The 20378-nt window shown below is 36.6% G+C and overlaps 1 protein-coding gene across 1 annotated transcript; it reads left to right on the top strand.

The window, feature by feature from the left end:
• The first annotated feature begins 562 nt into the window (after positions 1-562).
• LOC128994222 (deformed epidermal autoregulatory factor 1) lies at positions 563-19669 on the top strand. Its single transcript, XM_054418603.1, has 10 exons — positions 563-961; positions 2542-2655; positions 3326-3451; positions 5346-5491; positions 6569-6668; positions 6973-7114; positions 8180-8379; positions 18104-18267; positions 18735-18822; positions 19313-19669. The coding sequence occupies exons 1-10, from the start codon at positions 731-733 to the stop codon at positions 19499-19501; spliced, it is 1500 nt and encodes a 499-aa protein (XP_054274578.1). The 5' UTR covers positions 563-730; the 3' UTR covers positions 19502-19669.
• Positions 19670-20378: the final 709 nt, after the last annotated feature.

Genomic DNA, 20378 nt, shown 5'->3' with positions numbered 1-20378 from the left:
AATTACTTTTTTAATTTAACTTTAACTTGTTACCTTAATTGTTATAAACAATTTATGTAATGCATCAAAACCAATAATATATCATTGTATTTTATTTTTGAAAAATGTTTTTTGTGGAAATATATCTTGATTTGATTTGATTAATGATATCTCTGAGGCCTTGATGGACTTGGAAAATTGAAAATTCAATACATTTTATAAAGTTTCAAAGTTAAAAAGAATGTTTGAATAATATTCAAACCAAAACCAACCCTTATCAATTATAGTAATTTCCCTGAAATTTCCCCCTTCTTTTTTGCTTCTGAACTCTGTTTTGTAACTTGTTATTTCATTCCTTTTACTTACATTCTTATCGGTTATCGTACATCAACGTGCCTCTTATAAAAAATAAGTACCAAATAAAGTAAGCTTATTAATCAAATTGAATAACTTTGTGCTTAAATAAATAATTGTAGTAAAAATAATGATTTGGCTCTTCAAAAGATGTGGAAATGTGCTGCTCCAAGCGGCATGTATTTGAGCACTTGCGCTCAGCGCACAGCACAAAAGGGTGAAGAGCAGCCATTATTGGGCGAAGCTTTGTGATGTTACGGGATGGGAACACTTAAGATTATTTAAATGAGTGGTGTTATGTATAATCTATGTCCACTTGTTTTTAAAATAGCTTAATAAGACTTTTATCTGTTATCGTAAGTACTGGAAATGGTTCCCGCCATTTTTTGTTGAGTAAATGCACGATCAAACTTCGGAGCCAGTCGTAATACCGGACATGGCCGAATCATTGACGAACGAAACCGAGGGCAATGGAAATTTATCTTCGGAAGAACACAAAACTGTTTCGGTCTCAGCAGTAGAATCTGTTTCTGTGTCTTCTGCTGTTCCTGTATCATTACCGGTTGGATCTTTAATAAATGTTTCATCTGGGACAACCTTCAACGTCATCACTCCAGACCAAATCCAAGTAAGATTTAATTTAACTTACGGTACAGTACTTAAAAGTTGTGTAGCCGACCCGACCAGGATTTATTTTCATTTCAGGAACCCTAACTTATTCTTATTGCATTGAATTATGTAAACAAAACCACTATCGCGATGCTTAGTTTTAATCATAATTTAGTTTTTAAATTAGGCTAGGCTAGCCTAGGCCTGTTATGTCATTTTTATTTTTCTCTGAACTATTCAAATTACCGTAATGATCAGACTGTGACAGCCTTACTTCTAACTGACCTTACCAATTACTTGGTTAACCCTATATATTTTGGGGAAGAGTTTGAGAGCAAATTTCATAACATAAGTTAACCTAACTTAGCAGTTATCCCCCAAGTTACGGTAGGGGATAACTGCTAAGGCCCTACGTTGTGTTAAATGTCTGGAGTTACCCTTTTTAAATAAAGTGCTTAAAGGTTAACTTAAGTTCTTACTGTAACAATTTTTTGGACTAAATAAAGTTAAGTTACTGTAGGCCTACCTACTAATAAAGAATTACCGAGTGGTATTAGTAGGCCTAACTTATTTGCTAAGCGCAAGTTATCTGAAAGTTGCTGGTTCCATTCCAAGCGTTGCTTATGAACCCAGACGTTCATTTAACCCTCCAAGTGTCCATAGTTTAGGCCTTAATGTCCACCTATTTTTGGCGCATTTGCAAGGTTTTATTAAAACGGATCTGAGAAGCTTAAAACAATGTTAATTCTAATGTTCTATATACCATTTTGTTTGGAAAATCATGGGCTTCAATATTATATATAAAACATAAGGAACATTTTTTCAAAAAAAAATTTTTAGGTAAAAAAAATATAATTTCAAAAATTTTCAAAAAAAAATAAGTTCGCGCTCAATGAAATTGTATAAATTATAGGCCTATAAATATTTGAAAATAGCCACTTTGTTCTAAATTTTATGAGGATTACAAATATATAATAATATAAGGAAGTAGATTTGCAAATAAATAAGTTATGGGCAAAAACTGATTTCAGTACATAGCGTTTAGCTAAGAATGCATAGCCTAACCATAGCTAGGAATCTGGCTGATAATTTACATCAATATCACTACCTACTTCTTCAGGATCATCAACCAGCACTTCAAAACCACTTAAATCTTCTTATAATGCACCACGTATATCACTACTTTTGATTTTTAACACTAAAACAATGATAAACGTAATAAAACACATCAGTCATCGGTCCGGGGGAACCTAGCTGTTTACAAATACACGCACGTCAGCTGTCTGCTACAATATTTTCGGAACTAAAATGAATAGCGCTTAGAGACAGACCTCTGGAGAAAGCTTAGAATATTACGGAAAGAACGATACCTAACTCGATCCAGTTCAATCCGATTCAGTCAGTCATAGAGCCTTCGCCGTAAACGATGTCTGCGTGTCGAAAAATCGACAAGTAACACTACACAAAGTGTGCTGCTTGTCGAATTTTCGTCAAGTAACACTGGGAGGGTTAATGACGTTAGGTAGTAACAAGAACAGGGTAACTTATGGACCATTATTTACAAAAAAAAAAACTAATTGATGGAATTTATGTTGACAGTTATCAGGGGCCACAGCACATTTCAAGCCGTTGCTTTGTGTGGACAACTCCTGCATTTGCGATGGGCGTCAAGACAAAGACTCTGACACACTCAGGTCATGGGTGAGAACGGAAGTAGGTATCAATAGAACTACCTAATTAATTACAAGTTTTTGTCTTCTTAATAACTTGCATACATAGGCTACTTATACATGTAACTTAAGTTAAGTTAGGCCTAATTTAAGTTGCCAAACCTTAACTTATTGAAATGGAGTGTTAAGTTTACTCAGGCTAACTTGTTTAGTATCAAACCAATTTAAATTGTAGCCAAGTCATCATGTTTTGAGTCCGTTTTGAGGCTAAGTTAACTTAATCCATCTGTTTTATGTACCTAACCTACTGTTACCGTAGTATAAAATTCATCAAATATATTTAACTACCCAACTATTAAAGCCTATTAACTATTAAAGAGGGGAAATTATGTAAACTGTTGTAGTTTCTACTTTTTTATGAATATATGTTGTAAAAATTTGGCAAATTGATCTTTTCACCGTTTACTACATTATAACATTTGGTTAAAAATCACTTTTTACGTTCCCCATAGCAGCAAACTTAAGTAGGTAGGCTACTTGTTAAATCTAAAAAATGGAAAATAAATATAACATGTCTTTTTATGGAAATATTTTTGTATGAATCCAATTAGACAAATTGAAACTCAGCAGGTTTGCTGCGGCAGGGGTATAATTGATATATTTTAAAGTAAGCTTAGGTGAGGTTGTTATAATATATTTTTATCAATTTTCAGAATGGTACTCTAAAGGCTACTCATATAGTGATCCAGGATGGAGCTGACGATTCGTCTACGTCTCACACCTGTACTTCCTCATGGACAGAATACGCCAGCATGCCCATACTGCCTGTCCGGTGCAAAGTAAGATTTGTTAATTGTAGTTTCCCATTTATTGTACGTCTAAATAAAATCTAGTAATGGCATGGACAAAGTAGTCGTCTTCCTCTTGTTTGGATACGTTTAGTCTGGCACGGAAGCCTAACTTTGTATTTATGACACACTTGCATGAACAGATGTTTTTCCGTAGGTAGTCTCTTCCACATATAAAGCACAGCCTGTCATGTAGCGCAGTTTGGTTTTCACAGATATGTGACGTAACCATAGACTAACCAACACAAGTAACTCTCATCCCATTGTAAATTTTGAAGCACGTTTTTCGTGTCTAGTTCATGTACGTGACACACGGGCGCTAGTGTCAACGAAACTTTGTTTCTATTATTTTAGGATTAATTTCTTTATTTGTGCTTTACTGTTTGGTTATATAAAAACTAGGGGACAAGTTATTGTTTATTTTTAGATCGTATTATTTGGTTAAACGAGGTTTTAAATGGCTGTAATAACAGGAAACAAATTGTAAACAAAACACGACCTCTACATAAACCGTACAGAACTAACAATAAAATTGTCTTCAGCTGTTCCATAAGGATGAGAAATCTACTAAGGGAGTATGTTTTATCTATGACGTAACTTACTTCTCTATTGTTTAGGGCCTCCTACAATCACTGATGCATTTTCTGTCTGTAGGTTTTGGAGAAGGGGTTTTATATGTCCAAAGTTTAAAAATAACTAGATTAGCCTAAGTAGTAGTAAGTTAAGTGATTCCTGTATATTTGTTTCTATTTTTTTAAATAGACCTTTATATTGCAGGCCTACACAGTTTAATTTTGCATGCCCTCTCCTGAAACCAGTAAAAAAATAGATTTAGGCTACCTAGATACAACTAAACAAGCTATGCATCTAGCTTGCTGTGTTAATCTTAAACAGCCAAGCGCTATCATTATGAGGCTAAACTAAAATCTGCTGGAGTTAGGATGAGTGTCTGGGTGTCTTGTGCTAATCAGTGTGACTACACTGATAAACATGGGACAAACTGACTGGTTTCATTGTCACAACAGGCCTGTTAGTATATTTAATTTTGCAATGTAGCCTATATGTCACAGTGTATTTATTTAGTTAGTATAGGCCTATATATAGTGTTATAGGCTACTTTATACTAACTAATAATTGGTTTAAATACCTCTGACGATTACTCCTATGTGAGTCGTACCGGTTGCCATTTAGCAACACATTTGATCACATAAATGCAGGTATTTACACCAATTCTTATTATTTAAATGCGATCAGGAGGCTTAAATTCAATATAATAACTTACAAAGAATTATAGACACTGGCCTACACAAATTATACGGAATTCGATAACTCACTATGTGAACTAGCGTTTTGAAGTATAACATAGACTGCCTCGTCGTCTTGTTTCCAGGGTTTGACCTTTGGACTTTGTTTGGACCTTGACTTCTTAGGCTATCTATTGTTCTAAATATTGCTATTTGACCAAGTCTCCAACCGAGCAAATTGACAATTACCTAAAGCTAGCTATGGTGTTTTACACCAAAACGAGTCCTGAACCAGTTGCCAATCATAATAATAAATGACATCCATATTTAAGAAACTATCTTATATTTAAGAAACTAACTTAGCTTATAGGCTATTCTTTTGAAATGTCTGACAAAAATAGGTGTTTAAATATATTTAATTAATTCTTACATTAACAATTAGGAGGTGTTCAATTGATGTAATCCATAACGATTTCTATTTGTCAAAATCCAGAAAATTAAATTTCCGATTTATATTTTTAAGGAATATTTATTTTTAACCAGAAGGCTCATAACAGCTCAGAGAAGGAAAATTGCCTTATATTATTGATTGAGGATATAGGCGCATTTCAGCTCTGAGAAGAATGACTTGTTTGTTCCAGACAACAAATGCAGAGCTACACAAGAGTAGGTTCGGCTCTGGCGGTCGGGGACGCTGCATCAAACTAGAGGACAACTGGTACACTCCTAGCGAGTTTGAGGCTCTCTGTGGTCGGGCTTCCAGCAAGGACTGGAAGAGAAGTATCAGGTAACAATATAGACCTACGCACTGGTAGCCTTAGACCCAAATGTTCTGGGGGTGTCGCAGGCTTATTTCGGCTATCTTACAAGTGATGTATAATTTTGTCAAAATGGCTGTAATTGATAGTGTCTTGTATATAAACTATTTGTTACAACTGTGTCTTACAGCCTTAATTATTAGATGAGATCGGTGGTTTTAGGTTTTTGACAGGAAGAGCAGGCTTACCAGTACAATAGTTGTATCTTCTCAATAGAAAACACTTTTATAAGATAAGTTAATTTAGTAGGTCAGAATGAGGTTTTTTTTCACTGAGATATCAGAATTGTTTTGAACACGTTCGCGGCGGCATGGGAGCGATCGCTCCCATACGGAACCCTAATGCCATCCTGGTGGGTGCGATTGCTCCCAAGCTGCAATGCAGTACGAAATGATTTATTTTTAAGCCAGGATTAGAGCTAGAAACTTGAAACCTTGCACAGCACTGCTCAATAGTATACTGTATTTGGTGTTGTGTAGGTAGGTAGTAAATTTCCCCGTAAAATCCCCGTCTGGCAATCTCAATAAGCTACTTTTTGTCCCGTCTTTTTCCCTCCATTTGGCAATACAATTCCAAAGGGACCGGCTATGTTCCAAGCAGTGCTGCCATCTGTGGGTGTTTAGCGAACTACGTCGACTCTCGTTGTAAAGCAGGACATCCTCACACGTTATTTGCCATTCGTCAGACTGAAATTGGAAAGCCAATCACACGCAGCAATCGGGTTTGTTTGACGCTGAGGGCTCCGCCGCACTGGGGATACGCCCGCCATTTGACGTGCCGCCGCGAATGTGTTAAAAAGTAGAATAAATACCATTTATCTTTTTACTAGCAATGTAACATGGACCACTTCTAAGTCTGAACATGTCAAAATTGAGTGGCCTAAGTCTACTAAAAATATTGAGGGATTAATTTTTTTAGTAAACATCTAGGCCTACTTCCAATCTTCAGGTTACAGAAAAAAGTGAGTCATGTGACCCACACTTATTACTGATTTGTTTTTTCTGAACTCTTATATCCCTAAAAGTATATTTGTTTCTCTGCGTCAGATTTGGTGGACGCAGCTTGCAGACACTCATTGATGAGGGAATATTGACTCCCCACGCAACGAGTTGCACTTGCGCCGCATGCTGTGACGACGATTCTGCTGTAAGTATTTCAGTTAATATTTTAAAGCCAAAATGACGGATGCAGGACAGATCCTTGCGAACAACTTTCTAGATGATTTATGGTTGCCATTTAAAGGTTGATTTAGGGAAAGTAGGCCTATTGCATATTTAACTTAATTCAAAACTTTATTGGTCATTAACATAAACAATTTGCATTAAATCGTAAAAAAAATGTTTCCCTTTTTTTTCTTAGGTGAACCAGTAGTTTATTGCTAAATCCTTTGTCTCCTTTGTAGTCAAAATATCCATTGTGTTCAAGGTCAAGTGTATATATTGGTTTACAGACTGGTCCTGTGAGGTTGTTCACCCCTTACAAGAGACGCAAGAGAATTGAAGGGTCATCAGACGGAGAGGGGCGTCCCAGGAAAGTCAAGTCTCGGGAACATGTGGAGAGCAACGGTGAAGACAGTTGCGACTCAACCGGAGGTAAACAAAACTGTTCAAAAACCTTTACTGTAAAAAAGTTATCAAAACCATTGATCCATCAAATAGTTATTATTTCATAAGAGTAGAAAATGAGTCATTACATATTTCAGACCATGTTTGTTCGCTTAACTTCAAAGACTAATTAGTTCCTTCATTAAAACAGGCATCTGGATATTTCTTTATTACAGTTAGGAACATAAACAGATTGTAAATATAACTTTTGCACAGTAAACAATGTAACATGATGAATTTTCGTAGGTGATATTTAAACATATAACGAAAACAGGTCATTTTACAGTAGTGTAGCGAAAATAATATTTTAACTGCTTTGAAACTTTTGGATGTAATTATCTTGAGTACTTGTCCCATAAATCAATCTTATAATAAGAGTAGAAAAATAAATACATCGACAGTAATCGATACAAAAGCCTGTTGGTGAGAAATGTTAAATATTGAAAGTGACAGACATTGTTGTATTTGGCCTACCTACACTTCTTCAAGGTAAGCTAGCTGCTATCCTCCTTCTACAATTAAAAATCCTGGCCTATCTTGAACAAATCTTTTAATAATTCATTTATGTAGGCCTTCTGTACTGGCTCACTTATTTCACTTTGCTCGTTAGTACATACTACCTTTGACTTTTAGATACCAAAGTACCGGTAGACATCCCATTCATCTGGACCAACTGTCGCCAATTTTTTATGAAAAAAAACTTAGTTGAATGAGCCAATCAAAGTAAAATTCTATTTTCTTCCATATTTTTGGTTAGGTACTGAGATCAAAAATACTAAGTTATTTCAACAACAAGTCATCTTATTAGTTCGAATTGGTTAGAAAGTCTGCGGTTAATAATTTACATCAACGCAATCTGTTGGTGGCTCAATTCAACTACTGTACAATGCAATTTTTTTTAAGTGGCAATAACGTGGGGACAGAATGCCCAGTTCTGCCAATAGTGAAACGTTCTACGCACAGGCCTGATAGTCATATGCAAATGGCAAATAACCTCTCATTTCAATAAAACAATTGTGAAGTTTGAATTGGGACACTAATGTTCTGTTCTAGCTGCGGAAATCCTGGGCATCAAGGACTCGTGGAACTCAAGCCAGTTTGTGACAGAGGCGATGGTGGAAGAGAACGCCACAGTGTCAACCTCCGCAGCCAGTGTAACTCCCATCGTGTCAGTGACTGCGACCGTCACAAACACCTCCCCACCTGGCGGCGAGGGGGCGTCAACTGCAGAATTGTTCAAGAAACTCGACGAGGTTTGTGCAGTTTGACTTCAGTTTGTTGTTCATGTTTTTCTTTTCACTTTAGTGATGTTGGTTGTATATTACTGATGATATGTGAAACCTATGGTGGTTAACTACAATATTATTTTCAAGCACATCTTAGCTGTCATAGCGCAAGGTTTCGACAGAGACTTTGAATAGTGTAAGTAGGCCTAGACTTCTTATTGTAAAATCTGAAACTTTTTTATGTGTGTTCTACAATGTATGTAACAACCTAGTACAATGTGAGGGGTTAGAGTGGGCTGATGTTGAAAACATTGTTGGTTTTTCAGTGGCGGTTCTAGGACCTTGTCAAGGGGGGGGGCTTGGGGGGAGCACCCCCCAACATAGCCGGGGGGTCTGGGGATCCCCCCCCCCGGAAAAATTTGGAATTTTCAAAGCCAGTTGGTGACTTTCTAAAGCCATTTATAACACCTAAAACCGTGCCCAATTGTTCATAAACTCCTATTTCACCTGTTGTTTGTCATGAGCAAATAGAAATTTTAATAATTAAACTATGACGATTGCATTCATGAATTTCAAAACACACTGTAGACTACGGCCATATCCTCCTAAAAGCCGTTGAGTGACTTTTTCTACAGCCAGTTTTAACGTCTAGAACTGTGTGCAAAACCTCCCATTTCCTCATTTATTTGTCATTAATAAGTAGACATTTTTTAAAACAACTATGACGATTGCATTCATAATTCTCTAAACATATTGTAGGCTACGGCCATATCCTCCTAAGAGCTATTTACTGACTTTCTCAAGCCATTATTAATGTCTGTATCTTTGTCCAACTGTCCAAAAACCTCCCATTTCACCTGTTATTTTGTCTGTGTCATGAGCAAGTAGACATTTAAAAAATCAAACTATGACGAACTTCCATTCATGAATTTCAAAACATATGCGTACTGTAGACTACGAAGCCATATATCGTAAAAGCCGTATGGTGACTTTATAAAGCCATTTCTAACGGCTAGAACTGTACCCAATTGTCCTAAAACCTCCAATTTCACCCGTTATATATTTGCCATGTGTTAAATATGGTATTAAGAGGTAAAATTGTGAGAAATACCTTTAGATCCTAAAACTGAAGATCCATTAGGGTTTTGGTAGAACAGGAACAAGATGAGCAGAGAAGCGATGGCTCTGGCCAGAGTGACGAGAATCGAAGGACCACAGATGAAAGATGATGTTGAGAAATGACTATTGTTGTGTAGTATGTAATTCTTCACTGATTTAAATTAAAACTCTTCTTCATTAATAAAAAGAAAGCAATTCACTACTCATGAATATTCTGGACTGTACACGAAAATTTACAACACATTTACTTTAAATAAAAATATCTTCTTGGATCCTAGCTTGACACTTGGTACTATAAATTTGGAATCCATATTTAAATGAGAAATGATGAAATAATGCACTTGGAGCGGTAAGAGAGAAAGAGAGATTAAAATATTTAATATGAACTAAACCAAAAGGTAAGCACTGTGTACTGTGAGAGAGGTGAGTCTAAACTGAACTGACTAGTACGAAGTGCTGTAGTGAACTTTGGACAGTGATGTCATCATATCAGCTGTTGTATCCTTTCAATAACTGAACTAAAAACTTGACTTGAATGTTAATACTACTTGATTAATTGTTTATATTTGACTGTATATAGTTCATATGTTATTAAATAAATATTTTATTAAATGTCCTTAGTTGAATTACTAAATATTTAACATACCGGCCCCCCCTGAACCCCTGGGTTCTGAAAACAACACAAAAAATGAGAAAATCAATAAAAAAGGGGGGTGGTAACTCCTCGTCACTATTCCATAGGAAGGACAGACACCTTTGTCACAGGACGAGAGAGGTGTCCACTTGCGGTCTTCAGGTGCACGACCCGTACTATTCCATCAGTACCAGGTGAAACGGAGAGAACTCGTCCAAGCTTCCAGGAGAGTGGAGGCAAGTTGTCTTCATGAATGACAACCAAGTCATTGACTTCAATATTCTTCTTGGGGTTGACCCATTTATTTCTTTCTTGAAGAGTGTACAGATACTCTTTCTGCCAGCGAGCCCAGATATGTTGACTGAACTGTTGGACTAACTGCCAGCGTTTTAATCGGTTGATAGGAATGCTACGCAAGTCAGGTTCAAGAGGTGTCATAAGAGGACCACCTACTAAAAAATGACCTGGCGTCAAAGCTTCTAGGTCCGAGGGATCAGAAGAAAGAGGAGTTATAGGCCTAGAGTTCATCATTCCTTCAATACGGGTGATTAAAGTCGAAAACTCTTCCAGTGACAGGGTCTGTTGTCCAATGACTCTTATTAGGTGAAATTTCACACTTTTGACGGCCCTCTCCCAAAGGCCTCCCTGATGAGGTGCATGTGGAGGTAAGAAGTGAAATTTAATATTGAAATTCTCAGCGTAGCATTGTACTGTGGAATCCTTGATTAAATTTTCAAAGTTGCGTCTGAGTTTTTCGGATGCACCTGTGAAATTTGTAGCATTGTCACAGTGAATATCTGAAACGATTCCTCGTCTGGAGACAAATCTGGTAAGAGCGGCTAAATAGGCATCCGCTGTTAGGTCGGTTACTACTTCTATGTGTACCGCCTTAGTAGAGAAGCAAATAAATATACAAATATAAACCTTGATAGGTTGAACTCGTCTTAGTAGATGTTGCTTCACAAAGAAGTGTCCTGCATAATCTACACCAGATATGGAAAATGGCCTTGAAGGTGTAACTCGATTCATAGGTAATTCCCCCATGAGTGGAGAAGAATGAGGAGGTTTACATCTGAAACATTTTATGCATTTAAAGATCCTAGATCTAATTAAGCTTCTAGCACTCAGAATCCAGTACTGGTTTGCCAGCATAGCCTGAGTTAGAGTTGGACCAGAGTGCAAATATAAGACATGATGGTGGTCAATCAAAATATCAACTAACCTATGACCTTTAGGTAGCAAGACGGGGTGTTTGTGATCTTCAGAGATATCAGCCTTGTTTATTCTTCCCCCTACTCGAATGAGGCCATCTTTATCCAGATAAGGAGCTAGGCGTCTAATGCGTACAGAGCAAGGTTTATTGGATTTCAAACATGAGATTTCTTCAGAAAAATATTCTCGTTGAACCAATTTACAAATCAGGTTATGAGCCTCTTTTATCTCCTGAGAAGTTAAATTCCCAATTTGTTTAACTTTATTTCTGGTGTTATGAATGAAGCGCAGCAGGTATGCGGAAACATGAAGTAGTGTTGTCCAAGATGAGAAGCGAGTGAGGAGAGAAAATGGTTCATCCGGAACAGCAGAGAGAGTGTTAACTGTGAGAATCTTAGTTTCAGGGATAGACTCTTCAGGTAAAGATTTACAGACAGACTTTGGCCAATTTTCTTCAGAGTTACACAACCAGACAGGTCCATTCCACCAAAGTGTGTGGTTAATCAAATCTTGTGGGGCGGTACCCCTTGACCCAACATCCGCTGGATTTTCTAGTGATGAAATATGTTGCCAAAATGAAGGTGGGATGTTTTCCTGTATTTCTGCAACTCGATTTGACACATAAACCTTGAGTCGATAAGAGGGCATGCCAATCCATGAAAGCACGATTGTGGAATCGCACCAAGCTGTGTATGAACTAATCTTGCAGTGAGGTGAGAGAAGTTGTATACAGTAATTTAGGAGCTTAGACATCAGGTGTGCTCCGCAGAGCTCCAAGCGAGGTATGGAAATACGCTTCAGAGGTGCGACTCTTGACTTCGCTATCAGAAGATAAGTCGATATAATTCCTTGTGAATTTACAACTCTCAGGTAAACACAACTACAATATCCTGCTTCACTTGCATCAGAAAAAGCATGTAGCTGAATATCTTTAGCAGAAGAAAGTCCCACGTAGCGAGGTATCTTGAGCATTTCAATATATGGAAGTTCATTGGCGAACTTGTTCCAAACTGATATAACGCTGTCGTCTAGGGGTTCATCCCAATCGAGACCAAGTGTCCATAAGTATTGCATGAAGGATTTGGACCAGAAGGTTACAGGAGTTAACCATCCTGACGGGTCATAGATCTGTGATATCACACTTAAAACAATTCTTTTTGTAGGAGTTTCCTTAATATTTTGAGTTCCTACAGAATAAGAAAAAACATCTTCATTAGGAATCCATTTAAGTCCTAAAACACTATGAACTGGTTGTTCGGGAGCTCGAAAACCAATAGGTTTTTCTTTGTGATCTTCAGGGATCGACTGTAAGAGTAATGGATTATTCGAAGACCATTTTCTTAACTCGAAACCTCCTTTTTTGAGTAACTGAACCACATCATTTTTCAACAAAAGAGCGTTTTCTACGCAATTACTACCCAATAGGGCGTCATCGACATAAATCTGATCCTTTAGAGCAGTTGCGGCTAGAGGATGATTTTTTCCTTCATCAATAATGAGTTGTTGAATGACACGATTTGCCAAGTAGGGCGATGATGTGAGCCCATAAGTGACAGTCGCTAGCTGATAGATTTGAAGAGGCATTTTATCATTCTCTCTCCAGAAAATAAGTTGAAATATCTGATCAGATTCCTTTACAAGGACTTGTCGAAACATCTGCTTGATGTCGCATGAAAAAACAACCGCATGTCGGCGAAAGTTGAGAATGATGTCACATATGTTGTTGTGGAGTTTTGGTCCTTGATGAAGAATACTGTTGAGAGACAGAGATGTTGATGTAGGTGCTGATGCGTTGAATACTACCCTTAATTTTCCATCTTTAAAAATTCCATGATGTGGAAGGTAGTAATGAGGATTATTTTTAAGACGTGGTGACTGACAGAGTGTCATATGTCCCGAAGACAAGTAATCTCTCATAAAATCAACATAAGTTTCCTTGAAATCAGGATTAGAACGAAATTTATTCTCCAGAGACCAGAATAGGGATTTTGCCATTTTGCTCGAGTTGCCTAATGTTGACGGATCGTCTGAGAAAGGCAAAGAGACAATATATCTTCCTTCAGGAGTGCGAGAGTGCGTAGATACAAAATGTTTTTCACATTTTTCTTCGGCTAAGGATTGCTTGCTTGTAAGAGGGGGTTCCTCTACAGCCCAAAACTGTTGGATAGAGGTGTGAAGATCCAAACTATTGGTGGTTAAGAGTGTGACTAATCCATGAAATGAATTTTTGCAAGTTGAGGCGACAGGGGTCGATCCTAAGAGCGCATATCCAAAAATGGTGTCAATTGCTACAGGCATATTCTCACCAAGTGACAAAAACTGGCCTTTCACAGAGGAGGAAAAAAGGTCAGCTCCAATTAGAACATCAATAGGAGCGGGTTTATCAAAAGTAGGATCGGCTAACATTAAATGTTGCATCTGTGAGCGAACTTCAGGAGTGATCTTAGCTCGAGGTAAATCTGGAGTGATATTATCCAAAATGAAGACAGGGTGAGATCTTGCCAATACATATCCACTAAGGGACTGGAGAGTGACATGAGTTAACCCTTTTGTTTTCACCTGAGCAGACGAGATGCCATTAATAAGCGTTTTATTAGCATGAGAGCGCTTAATCCCTAAAGACTGAGCACATCTTTGAGTAATGAAGGTAGACTGAGCAGCAGAATCTAAAACTCCCCTACAAACTAGGGTCTTACCTTCGCTTGATTTTACCACAATTAAAGCAGTGGCAAGAAGAACTGTGTTCTCTGTATTTGTCAAACCAACAAAACCAGATTCATTTTTATTTGAGTCAGAACTTGGAGCTCGTTTGTCTGTGTTACCTTTAGACACATTAGGAGAGGGATTATTTTCAGAATCCATAAAATGCAAAAGAGAGTGATGTTTTCTTTTACACGTAGAACATGTACGCCATGAATTGCATTCCTTTACCTTATGCTTATCGCCAAGACAGTTGGTGCACAAATTTTTGCCTTTAACAAAATTATACATTTCTTGTGAAGTCAATTTAAGAAAACCTTTGCATTGATAGATTTTGTGATCTGCACCTGCGCAAAATGTACAAACAGTGCGAGGAGTTGCAATAAGCGCCGATTTATTTGAGCGCTGAGGGGGTTTTACTTGAGTGTGGTGGCCTAAGGTACCCTTAAGAGATGATCCCACATTAGTAAGATTAGCTGCTTCAAGATTTACACAGTGAGACTCAATGTACTTGGTTAACTCATCTAACTTAGGAGTTACAGAGTTATCACTTCGACTCTGTTCAAAATGATGGCGAAAATCAGAATCAAATTTTCTTAACAAGTGAGAGGTCAAAATTAAATTTTCCTGAGAAATTTCTTCATCTAGAGCTTTAAGTGCTTCAATGTTTTCATTTAAAACAGACAAAAACCTTCTAAGTTGCTTCACTGAGGGATTGTGAAGAACTGGTAAGTCTAACACATTGTTGACATGAAGAGAGATTAGTAATCTTGTATTCTGATACCTTTTAAGTAGAGATTCCCATGCAATAAAATAATTAGCATTAGTCATAGGGATGTTTTTAACAACTGAAAGTGCCTCTCCCTCAAGACAGCTTAACAAATAACTCATTTTTTCAACACCAGAAATACTATCATTTTTATGAATAGTATTTTCAAACAAATTTTTGAACGCCATCCACTTTTCATGTTGACCTGAGAAGGTACCAAGTTGAAGTTTAGGAAGCTGTACACTAACCTTAGTTGTAGCTACTTGGCTGATAGCTGCATTGGAATCATCCAGGTTTGGCTGGCTCGACTGGTTAGAGCTTGGGGAAGGTATCAAGTTCACACACAAAGAGTGAATAGACACATAGAGATCACTTATTTCATCTTGTAATGTTGAAATTGTAGTGATATTTTCACTTTCATCTAATTCCTCAGGTAAAGGCACAGTGCCGAACAACTTATTCACTAATTTGTCAAAATCATTATTTTTGGCTGTAGCGGTGGAATCCAAAAGAGTGAGCTTTGTTATAAGTTGAGGAGTGATAGGTTCCTTTTCGATAGCAAGCACTTTTGCTTCAATTGACTTAAGCCTGGCTAGCACAAGCTCAGATTGCTTCACAAAAGTTGAGAACCTCATTTTGAATAAGTCTTAAATTCAATAAAATTCCAAAATAAAAATAAATGCAGATTAAAATAAGTTTATAATGAGCAAAACTTATTTAAAGACAGCCAGGATTCATTGTATTAAATATTAATATTAGTCAACTTGAAATCAAAGAGAAATATTCAGCCATAGTATAGGCCTATAAAAAGTTTAAGTCCCAGAAAATATCTACCTGCAATTATTTCCAGATAATAAATTTGAAATTCAATAAAACATGTTATTTCAAACACAAACTGTAATTAAATGTTCAATCCGTATTAATAAACATTCTTCTGTCACTTTAATTTAAAAGTGTAAGCAAACAATTGAGGTTATGAAAACATAAACAAAGTCTTGCATAATGACATTTAAGTTTTCATTTCTATCCATCAGCAGCGCTAGTGTTGATCAGCTGTGAAGTTGGTATGACTTCCATGATTTTCTGAATATTCAGCAACAAGAGAGAAACTTGTTTCACATTACAGGGGGGAGAGAGGGGGGCAGACAGGATGCAGCCCGATAATGCACAATAGAGAATAGACAAACTATGCATGAAAATACAGGAGTTGTAGACAGTACAGTCTGAGAACAAAATTTTCTGTCTGGGACAACAAAACTTTATGTGTTATTTCACAAATTACTGCAACAATTTAATAAATTGATAATAATGTGATCAAAAATATTTAATCCTCTTGTTAATGATACTTAATGTTGATGACAGATTTATTCAATTAATTTATTCAGTTCAAATAAATACAAAACTTAATAGTCACAGTAGATTATTTTCCATAGGCTGGGAAACATCCGGCTCGAAGGACCATGTTAAATATGGTATTAAGAGGTAAAATTGTGAGAAATACCTTTAGATCCTAAAACTGAAGATCCATTAGGGTTTTGGTAGAACAGGAACAAGATGAGCAGAGAAGCGATGGCTCTGGCCAGAGTGACGAGAATCGAAGGACCACAGATGAAAGATGATGTTGAGAAATGACTATTGTTGTGTAGTATGTAATTCTTCACTGATTTAAATTAAAACTCTTCTTCATTAATAAAAAGAAAGCAATTCACTACTCATGAATATTCTGGACTGTACACGAAAATTTACAACACATTTACTTTAAATAAAAATATCTTCTTGGATCCTAGCTTGACACTTGGTACTATAAATTTGGAATCCATATTTAAATGAGAAATGATGAAATAATGCACTTGGAGCGGTAAGAGAGAAAGAGAGATTAAAATATTTAATATGAACTAAACCAAAAGGTAAGCACTGTGTACTGTGAGAGAGGTGAGTCTAAACTGAACTGACTAGTACGAAGTGCTGTAGTGAACTTTGGACAGTGATGTCATCATATCAGCTGTTGTATCCTTTCAATAACTGAACTAAAAACTTGACTTGAATGTTAATACTACTTGATTAATTGTTTATATTTGACTGTATATAGTTCATATGTTATTAAATAAATATTTTATTAAATGTCCTTAGTTGAATTACTAAATATTTAACACCATGCAAGCAAGTAGGCACGCTTTTTAACCTTACGTTTTTCTCCATATCATAGATCTGTCACAATATGTATAGTATCGAATTCAGGAATAGCATTGACTATATAAACTTTAACACTAGTGTTTATATAGGCTACTGTTTATAATGGTAATAGGCTACTGGTGCTACCACTGATTGCTGATTGATGCCTGTGTAAAGTTAACGGCTAGCAGACAATTTGTCTACTAACTATGGAACATCAGGAAATCAGCTGTTTCCCCACCACGCTCGGCAAAGGTGCTTGCCTTTGCCGTAGCATGTCAACAGCTGACTGCTGTAAAAATTGGATGATTTGTACTACTTTCCATAGCGTAATATTGTTTTATTCGTTGTGCTACTGTCCACAAAGTTTATCTATGTGAAACTTAATACTACTCTGTCATCACTTATTAAGTTTAATAAAAACTACATTGATGATGTCTGTTTTATAACATCGCGTGTTTTAAGGACGAAATTTACGTTTAAATTTATTTTTCCAGGTTCCAAGGGGGGGGAGATAGCCCCCCCCCCCTTGGAACCGCCACTGGGTTTTATTCCAGGGTAAATTATGTGTGCTTTATTGTTTTCTTTCCCACTAGACCAGAGGCTATACTTAATCATTATTCTGTATAATAGGGTTAGAATAGTTTTAAAGTAAGTAAAATATAAAGAATCGAACAATAATAAACAAAATATTTAATTTGTTTGAACTGGTGGAAAATTTGGGACGTTTATGCTTTGGTTACCCGTTCTTATTGTAAATAAATATATTTAGTGATATATTTACAGTGCAGCAGTGTAAGGAGCAAGGAGCATCTTGTTTAAAGCACTATACCTACTACCTACCCTGGACAATAGACATATTTAAATCAAAATGTTCTATTTGTATTCATACCAATTCGGCCTACATAACCTCATTTCTTATTGAACAAAGAAGAAGTCATAAAACATTTAATTTTAAATATATGTAAATCTGTGTTAATCTAATACCATGCAAGCCTAACTATAAAATTTTACACAGGCAAATGTCTATTATAGTTCATAAAATGTTCATGGATTCAACAAGGTATGCACAACTGAGAGTCATTGATCCTAATAAAACCCACTTAAACTTACAAAACTGGAATTGATACAGTATATGTTAACAGATGTCATCAAGAATGGTGAAGGTTGTCTACACAGTGAGAAGGACCATCGAGGAAGCCAAGGAACAGTGGAGAGCAGAGAAGGAACAACTGAAGGAGCAAGCTAAGAGAGACAAGGAGCAAGCAGTCCTAGCAGCCAGAGTAGAGGCCCAGGTGGCTTGTACCAGGTACGAGCCTTATTCAAAATATTAACTTTACCCCCTCCTGATCTCCCTGAAACTTCAGTTAAGTCCCGGATGTCTCTGAACACCCACCGAATTGTATATGTACGTAATTGTGGTTTCAAGTTATTGTAAATATGTTTTTCAGAAGATAAATACATTATATCAACCATAAATAATTATTATTGTCATGCTGATGTACGTAATGATTTTTGTCGAGAGTTTTTGCATGATAAAAGAGGTAGCGAGTTGTGCTGTTGGCTACAGAATTTATTTTACTGCAACCTGTATGTTCGCCGTTCGGTTTTAATGAAAGTCTTTTAGCAGCTGTAGGTAAGTCTTTCAGTAATATGTAAATAAACATTTTTCTGTAATGCAGGTAAATTTCACCAATTTCTGTGCTCTAGCATATTGGATGATGTAGATTTTCTTTAGAAAAAAACCTAAAGATCTCAATAATCTTTTTGTTTTAGGACTGTTTTTGACTCTACAGTACATGTAGTGGATCCCATCAATACAGTGGGGTTGCAGCCAACATCCGATTCAAATGACTCAAAAAAGGTATGCACATTTTTAAATATCTGTTTTTCAGAGTTATTTTAATAAACGATAGTGTCAAAACACCATAGTGTGATAGTGTGTGTTGTCTATGGGTGGCAAAGCTAAGACTGGGTATCTACGTTACTGGGCAGCTAGCTCTACGGGTTTAAACGTGAACAAAATAATACTTTGTGTCAAAAGACGAGCAAGGAGCTCTCACCGGGAAACCGAGAATTCAGTGACACTTTTGACAATTTCCCATATAAATAATGCAATGTGGCAGAACTATTGACAAAATATGAACTAAGCACATTCCACTCAATAATGAAAACCATCCATCCAGTCAAAACAAATGATAGATTAGTTTTATGTTCTATGTCAAAGGAACAGCCCAAACCTTGGTCTTGTTAAATCTTAACAACAACCTTCACTTTTGGAAGGCAATTTGTTGTACAGGGAATTTATACATTGTCTTTAACCTCAACAACAAACTGTTGTATTCGTGTTTCAGTGTGCCAACTGCAACAGAGATGCGTTCGCTGAGTGTTCGCTGTGTCGCAGGACGCCGTACTGCTCCACATTCTGTCAACGCAAGGACTGGGCTGGTCACCAGGTGGAATGTGTTCATAGTCAGGACCAAGGGTCTATCATGCTTATAGTGGAGAGCTCGGCCGAGCAAGTGCTCACACAGGCCGAGTGAAAACATGGCCATCATTAATCTTAATTGAAGTACTGCATGTGGGCGAGTTAGGTTAGTTACGCATATTTAAAAATACATTTAGGCCTATGTATGACATATGTAAAATACATTTCGTTTCAAAAGCTGTGCTTAACGTTGAAAATTCTCAGAGTAAACAATTGTATGGAAGTGAGGTGTATTTGGTTAATCTTACCGCGTTTGTGCTTCTACAGTTCTGCATGAAACCAACGTTTATTTATTTATATTTTTCAAACATCAACAGATGATCACTAAATACCACTGTTCCATATGGTTTGTCGAGACCTGCTCCATATGATATGTTCCATAGCTAGTTTTGTAAAATCTTTTTGTCTTATTCAGTCCAGCGTAACATGTACGTCACACAACATAAAATAAAGTGCAATAATATTTGATTTCACATTTAAAATTGACATACATTACAATACAATTTGAGACCTCAATCATGAAAATCGGTCGGGCAGCAGAGCCAAACGAACTCTGTAAAGAAAACCCAATTTTGTTTAAATATATAAGATATATGATTGAAAATAATAATTACATCCACAATAGTCCTAATCCTGTTTGGCTCGGTTCATTTTATATCTTCGACTGCACATTTTTCTTAACAGTTGATGAATTGTGTATTTAGTGTGAATTCATCTAGATTGTATAGGTATACTTATGAGAATTTGATTTATGTTTGTTCAAATTGTTTACCCCTTTAAGGTGGGATTTTTGTCAGCTCCCACCAGACTATGCTACGGTTGTGTTTTTTCCAATTATGGTCGCTGTGCAAAGACCATTCATTCCTTGTTATGCCCTACACTTTTTTTTTATAAGTGTTAGTGCTACTGGTGCTAGTCTTGATTAGTTACTT

This window comes from Macrosteles quadrilineatus, unplaced genomic scaffold (assembly GCF_028750875.1).
Source record: "Macrosteles quadrilineatus isolate MER2022 unplaced genomic scaffold, UCM_ALF_1.0 Scaffold_5__1_contigs__length_97177068, whole genome shotgun sequence".
NCBI lineage: Eukaryota > Metazoa > Arthropoda > Insecta > Hemiptera > Cicadellidae > Macrosteles > Macrosteles quadrilineatus.
Note: the sequence above shows the minus strand (reverse complement) of the source record. Positions and strands in the feature narration are given on the sequence as shown.

What these genes read in the sequence shown, in the direction of transcription:
- LOC128994222 (XM_054418603.1), top strand. Translation starts at nt 731, where the DNA reads ATGCACGATCAAACTTCGGAGCCAGTCGTAATACCGGACATGGCCGAA. An exon ending in GACTGGAAGAGAAGTATCAG is followed by an intron (nt 5,492 to 6,568) that starts GTAACAATATAG and finishes TCTCTGCGTCAG; the next exon opens with ATTTGGTGGACGCAGCTTGC. An exon ending in TGTTCAAGAAACTCGACGAG is followed by an intron (nt 8,380 to 18,103) that starts GTTTGTGCAGTT and finishes ATATGTTAACAG; the next exon opens with ATGTCATCAAGAATGGTGAA.